Source organism: Azolla caroliniana, unplaced genomic scaffold, assembly GCF_043228905.1.
Source record: "Azolla caroliniana isolate FFs.n. ecotype wild unplaced genomic scaffold, voAzoCaro1.0.p SCAF_1487, whole genome shotgun sequence".
Classification (NCBI taxonomy): domain Eukaryota; kingdom Viridiplantae; phylum Streptophyta; class Polypodiopsida; order Salviniales; family Salviniaceae; genus Azolla; species Azolla caroliniana.
In genome coordinates, this window is record NW_028231922.1 from 1 (window position 1) to 7,488 (window position 7,488).

Genomic DNA, 7,488 nt, shown 5'->3' on the forward strand with positions numbered 1-7,488 from the left:
GGCATTAGTAATTACTAATCCATTTGAGTGATTAGAAGCCTACAACATGTATACTGCAGTAGGGGTATAATCGGTAGTGCCTAGCATATATGGGATTATGCTAACACTTTGGTTGTTTAAGATTAAGATTTAATTCACAAGGCAAGCTTGATTAACGGTTGATTTATTAAGCAGAGCTCGTGGATAGCTACCTAATTAACCTGCCTCTTCATTGTCAAATCACGGGCAAAGTAGTTAATATGTTGATGGTTTCATAGTAAATAATGAAATTGGCCATCCCTAGATAATTCGGACGATCGATCAGCTGTTAAATAAGAGCTAATGAGGATTTATTATTGCCAATCAGACTTCATGTAAGCTCCATCCTTATTTTGCAATTATTCCCCCACGATCACTATTCATCATCATAAAAACTCGAATGGAAAAGAGAGGTGCAATCAATCACCTTTTCTCAACTTTAGTTAAATGCCTGATTTATTTTTCTCTCGTGATGAATCTAATTTGAATTACTCTAATTAAATGCGCAATAGTTTGATTATCACTATTAATCTTTCTCAATTTGATTCCGAGATCGATCGACGCCCGACTGAAATATAAGGATGTGCTTTGAAACAGGCACCATTGATTCCGATCCCTTTCTTCATCCGTTCGTTTGAAGGCCAAATCTTTCTTCTTTCCTTCGTGGGGAAAGTTTTGAATCTTCAAATTGGGGAATTAACTGGAATTAATTTTTGAATTTGGAGTCCGCGATTTCCTGGCCAGAGAGAGAGTTTGGATTCATCGTCTGATTCGAACTCGAGCTTCCATGGAAAATCTACTGATAATCGGCCAGGAAAATCACGATTTTGCTTCTCCTCCTCAGAAGAAGAAGAAGGTGCGATCATCTTCTTCAGTCTTTTCTTGATTTTCATTCGTTTCGATCTCTTGTCATCCTTTCTTTTCTTCACAATTCATTCGTCTTTCTCTCTTCTATTCTAATCGTTCAGGATACACTGATCTTCTAAATTCCTTTTTCTTTGTTTGGTTTGGTTTTAAATCCCTTGTCATTCTTCTTTTTCTTCAGAATCCACTCGTCTTTCTCTCTTCTAATCGTTCAGGTTACAATGCTCTTCAAAATTCTTTATTTTGTTTTAGATCTTTGTTCATCCTTTCTTTTCTTCTCAATTCATTCTTCTTTCACTGCGCTAATCGTATTCCTTCATTTTCTCATTGTTTTCCTCTTAATTTTTTACTTCCTGTTTTTCTTTCTATCTTTGTAGATTTTTCAGTATTTCCCAATTCTTTCCTTCCTCATATTGCATTCTGTTTTTGTCTCACTGTATTCTTCTTGCATGAATATCATTACGTTTTTCTTTTAACTTTTCCCATCCGTGTTGTTCAATCAGTTTATTCTTCTTGAATGAATATCATTACCTTTTTTCTCACTTTGTAGATTTGTCAGTGTAATTTTCTGGCTTGATTATTATTACAGTCATTTATCTCCCATTCCTTAAGAATCCAATTCTTAAGCCTTTATTTGAATTTACGTTCTAAAAGAATTCGATTCTTTGGGCATTTCTTCGAACCCAATTGTTTTGTTGGCCAGTCTTTGCATTCTTAATATGTCTATATTTTCAAGTTCTCGTTCTTTCATGTTTCTTTTGTAGATTAATCTCTGAGTTTTCTGGCTTGAGTTTACTTTCTTCACTCACGTTTTTTCTTTTTGTAAATTCATCTGCGCATGTTTCTTCAACGATCTTTGCTCAGAACTTAAGATTCATCTAAAGAAAAACTCAAATTTTCCACACAAAAGACAAAATGTTCTTCCGTTGCTACTTGTCTTCAACGATCTTTGCCAGAAATTAATCTTCATGTGAAGAAATCATTTGTATATATGAGCGACATTGCTCTTTCATCGCGATCCAAGTTTCTAAATATGACCGTCCTCTCGTTTTCATTTATTTCCTCTTCCTTTTGGTTCAGAATTTGACAGTGTATCCTGCTGATTTTGCCTCATTCACTTATAGCAAATTTGCTCAAAGATCTTTGCTCAGAAGTTGTTACTCATGCAGAGAAATCATTGTGTTGAACACATGAGAGAATCGAATGGAGGCTCACTTTGAAATTTATTTCATTATTAATCGTTTATTGCATTGATATCAAGCTTCTGCATATGCGAGCAATACTTGTCTTTCTGCTCGAAAGAAAATTTTTACTGTTATTCCCATGTTTTCTTTATCTCGGTTTTGTTCTTGGATTTTTTTCACGTCATAAATATTAGAAGGATAGAATTGATTCTCGTAAATGAAGATTTTTCTTCTTATTTAGGCTTCCAAAAGTAAAGCTTCAGGAGGAAACGTGGCGAAAAAATCTTCTGCTGTTAAGCCCCTTCAGACCAGCTCTGGTGCCAATATTAACGCAGGCAAGCAAGAAAAGACGATTGAAGAAACATATCAGAAGAAGTCACAATTGGAGCATATTTTATTGAGACCTGATACTTATGTTGGATCCGTTGAGAAGCACAGTCAGAATCTTTGGGTCTATGAAGGCCAGTCCTTGGTTTGTCGGAATGTAACCTATGTGCCAGGACTGTATAAGATATTCGATGAGATCCTAGTTAATGCAGCAGATAATAAACAAAGGGATCCCTCCATGGATTCTGTGAAAGTAGAAATCAACGTTGAGCAAAACATGATAAGTATATACAACAGTGGAGATGGTGTACCTGTTGAGATTCATGGAGAAGGAGTTTATGTGCCTGAGATGATATTTGGCCATCTTCTCACAAGCAGTAACTATGATGATACTCAAAAGAAGACAACAGGTGGGAGAAATGGTTATGGAGCAAAGTTAGCCAACATATTTTCTACAGAATTCATCATCGAAACAGCTGACGGAAGACGTTTAAAGAGATATAAACAAGTAGATCTCGTTGCTTGACCTAATGCTAGCATTTGAGCTTGATTAATGTCCAAATATAATGCCTTGCTATTGCATCAATATATGCTATATGTAACAGGTTTTCAGAAATAACATGAGCTCGAAATCAGAACCGATAATCACAGCTTGCAAGGCCAATGAAAATTGGACCAAGGTTACATTCAGGCCAGATCTTGCAAAGTTTCAAATGAAAAAATTGGAAGATGATGTTGTGGCTTTGATGAGCAAGAGAGTTCTAGATATAGCAGGTTGTCTCGGAAGGACTGTGAAAGTAGAGCTGAATGGGCAGAGATTTCCCATAAAATCTTTTCAGGATTATGTTGGACTCTATCTAGACACTGTAAATAAGAAGAGAGAGGAGCCGCTACCCAGGTTTGAAGTTTTCTGTTGACACCTAAATCTATTCCCAAACGATTTAAACACTCGTAGTTATAAGAATATTTATATAGTATGTTTGCAAACATCAATAATCTAAGGGAAGAAATCTGGTATAGTGCTCGTTTTTTCGGTTCCTCATGTTTGAAGATAGTTAAGTAGTTCTTAGCTAAGGAACTTATAGTAATCCGGCTACTGTTATGCTCCTTAGTAGATAGAAACCTCTCATTTCCAGATGCTTTTAACCTACTGATTTATGATCATTCTGATGATTGACTATGTGGATTCAGGATTTACGAGCATGTTAATGATCGCTGGGAAGTTTGTGTCAGTCTAAGTGATGGCCAATTTCAGCAAGTATATTTCAAACCCACTAAACTGCTACTTGCAATGCACTATTGATGGCTAACCTCGTGTTGCTATTTTAAGGTGAGCTTTGTTAATTCAATTGCAACCATCAAAGGAGGAACGCATGTACAGTATGTAACGGATCAGATAGTGAATCATATTCTGGGTGCTGTGAATAAGAAGAACAAGAATGCAGGAGTAAAAGCCTTCCAAATTAAGAATCACATGTGGGTCTTTGTGAACTCGCTTATTGATAATCCAGCATTTGATTCACAAACAAAGGAAACATTAACTATAAGACAAAGCAGCTTTGGTTCAAAGTGCGAACCTTCCCAAGATTTCATGAAAAAAGGGTATTTCTAAACACTTGGACCTTATTATATGATACGTAAATCAAAATCCTGACAGCAAATGGTCATTGTTTAACATTGGATGCCTGTGTACAGTGACAAAATGTGGAGTAGTTCAAAACATTTTGATGTGGGCTGACTTTAAGCAAAGCAAAGAACTTAAGAAAAATGATGGTGCAAAGAGACAAAGGATTACTGGTATAACTAAACTTGATGATGCAAATGATGCTGGTGGTAAATACTCTGAAGGATGCACCTTGATATTGACTGAAGGAGATTCAGCAAAAGCTCTTGCTGTATGTTTGTTATTCTAGTTATCTGTTGAGGATACATCTGAGCGTATTACCGTATGTGTTTTTGTTTGTTTGTTTGTTGTAAATTGTTTTTTCAATGCAGATGAGTGGTATTAATGTAGTTGGACGTAACCGATACGGTGTATTCCCACTCCAAGGAAAGCTTTTGAATGTAAGGGAGGCAAGTCACAAGCAAATAATGGAGAACCAAGAAATAAATCACATCAAACAGATTTTAGGACTTCAGCATGGCAAAGAATACATGAATGTCAAAACTCTCCGATATGGTCATTTGATGATAATGACAGATCAGGTGTGTTATCACAACTTTTTTTGGGTCACTTTGTGTCTTTGAGCCTTTCTAATAAAAACGTAGCTGCAGGATCATGATGGATCTCACATCAAAGGCTTGCTCATCAACTTCATTCATTCATTCTGGCCGTCTCTTTTGAAAATTCCTGACTTTCTTGTGGAATTCATCACACCAATCGTAAAGGTCTGTTTCAAACCTCTAATCTGTATTTACATTGTTTCAGACCTCTAATCTTTTTATTGTTTGTTCAGGCTACACATAAAACTGGAAAAGTTTTATCATTCTATACAATGCCAGAATATGAGGCTTGGAAAGAATCCCTGAATGGGCATACATCAGGCTGGAGCATGAAGTACTATAAGGTTGCTTAACTATGTGCTATATACCTTTATGTAAACCAATAGAGAAATAAGAAAAAAAAAAGGATAAATATTACTGTCTACTACAGACCAAGTTTGGTCTATGAGACAAGTTATGATTACAAATATGGGTGAATGCAAGTTATTTACATTGAAACAAAATTAAAATTTCTAGGTTGCCTAAAGATCCATAATAGCAACCTTAATGCATGTGGTGGAATGTTTCTTGAGATCGTTTTTTTTTCTACTTATAGGGTCTGGGTACCAGTACTGCCAAAGAAGGCAAGGAGTACTTTAGAGAGCTTGACAAGAACAGGAAGATTTTCGCATGGGAAACAAAGGAAGATGGGGAATCTATAGAGATGGCATTTAGTAAGAAAAAAATTGATGCTCGCAAGAGATGGCTTCGAAATTTTGAAGTACGATGCCTGTAGTCTAGATTGTACTCCGGATTAAATATTGTTGGTTAAGCTGATTGCGACTTACATTTGTGGTAGCCTGGAACATACCTTGATCAATCAGTTAAAATCATTAAATATCGTGACTTTATCAACAAGGAGTTGATTCTGTTCTCCATGGCTGATTTGTCAAGGTCCATTCCATCAATGGTGGATGGATTAAAGCCAGGACAGAGAAAGATCCTTTTCTGTTCTTTCAAGCGTAATTTCATTACCCAGGCCAAGGTATTGTTTCTCACAGTATTTCAATGCAAACGTGTGTTGTTTTTTATATGATCGATGTTCTTATACATTTCTTCAGGTAGCACAATTTTCAGGTTATGTTTCTGAGCATTCTGCTTACCACCACGGTGAACAAAGTCTTGTGAGCACGATTATAGGAATGGCACAGAATTATGTTGGTAGCAATAACGTAAATTTGCTATCCCCTCTTGGACAGTTTGGAACAAGAACTCAGGTAAAATATATTTGAATGGAAGCCAAACAATATTGTGAACTATATGAAACCCCTCTGTTAAAGATTTTGTGAACAATATTGACAGTGAAAGTTCCATTTTCACACAGGGTGGTAAAGATCATGCAAGTGGTCGATATGTTTTCACGTGCCTTTCTCCCATAACAAGATTTCTGTTCCCTAAAGAGGATGAGATTCTACTAGATTACCTCAGAGAAGATGGTCAATCTATAGAACCCATCTGGCAAGTATATTCTGTCATGACTCATGATATATCCATGGAGTGTTTCTATTGTGCAGACTTTTTATTTAATATACCAGACCATACTCCAGGTATTGTCCCATTATTCCAATGGTTCTTGTGAATGGGAGTGAGGGGATTGGCACTGGATGGAGTACGTTTGTTCCCAACTATAATCCAAGGGATATTGTTGCAAATATTCGTAAGCTTCTTGATGGACGTTCCATGGAGCCAATGGATCCCTGGTACAAAGGATTTCAGGTAATCTTCAACCATTTGGTTTTGCATTCAGTGATCATCAGGATTGTATATAGATTATAGGCATTTTTTCCAGGGAAGTATTGAGCTTGTTGCTACCAAAGAATCAGGGAGGACTTATACTATCACTGGTATGTATGAACTATTGGACGCCACTACAATAAGGATCACAGAGCTCCCTGTTAAGAAATGGACCCAAGATTACAAGGAGTTTCTAGAAGGAATGATGTCCCCCACAGATAAGGTCAAAGAGCCATTCGTGAAGGTAGCTTCCGTCTACTTCTGTCCAATCTTATAATATGGAATACTAGTAGGTTTAATGAAATTTCTGGGGTTACTTTTTACCTGAACTAATTTTGAATTGATATACGTTAACTTTGAGAACCAAGACCTGGGAAGTAGAATTTAACAAATAATGGTTTTAACATTGTAGGACTATAGAGAGCATAACACAGACACACGGGTCAACTTTGAAGTGCAGTTAACTGAGTGCAACATGGCTATGGCACTTGCCGAGGGTATACCCAAGAAGTTCAAGCTAAAGACGTCAATAAGTACAAGCAATATGCATCTATTTGATTCTCGTGGTGTCATCCAAAAATATGGAACTCCAGAACAAAGTATCCTATTATTTTCTTCACATTTGATTGTTTTTAATGTATTGGAAGTCTTGTTTCCGTCTGATTACACTGTGAGCACGATTTCCTTGACTAAAGCACAGTATTAGAGACGTTTTTCTCCATCCGTTTCGATCTGTATGTGAAGCGAAAAGAAATTCAGCTTGAGCATCTGCAGCTGGAGCTTCTTAAGCTTGATAACAAGGTGCGATTTGTACTGGGTGTGGTGAAAGGAGAGATTATCGTGAATAATAGAAGGCGAGCTGAGCTTCTGATAGAGTTGAAGATCAATGGATTCACTCCATTTCCAAAGAAATCAAAGAAGTCTGAACCAATGGTAGCTGGCACTGAAAATCTTGAAACGGAAGAAGTAAATGATTCAGAAGAGATGGTAATGACAGGGGTGAAAGCTGCTGATTATGAATACCTACTATCCATGACAATAGGGAGCTTAACCTTGGAGAAAGTGCAAAATTTGTGCAATGAAAGAGACAAGTTAGAGG

The 7,488-nt window shown here is 36.7% G+C and overlaps 1 protein-coding gene across 1 annotated transcript; it reads left to right on the forward strand.

Moving 5' to 3' along the window:
- Positions 1-2,307: 2,307 nt before the first annotated feature.
- Positions 2,308-7,484, forward strand: LOC147847133 (DNA topoisomerase 2-like; the record flags this gene model as incomplete). The annotated part of the gene is made up of 16 exons (XM_087339529.1): positions 2,308-2,901; positions 2,999-3,291; positions 3,585-3,651; positions 3,724-3,992; positions 4,087-4,288; positions 4,389-4,598; positions 4,668-4,781; positions 4,850-4,960; positions 5,212-5,376; positions 5,455-5,640; positions 5,717-5,872; positions 5,980-6,113; positions 6,203-6,371; positions 6,445-6,633; positions 6,802-6,988; positions 7,090-7,484. Coding segments are annotated over 16 exons (3,441 nt in total), but the record flags the coding sequence as incomplete, so codon positions are not given.
- Positions 7,485-7,488: the final 4 nt, after the last annotated feature.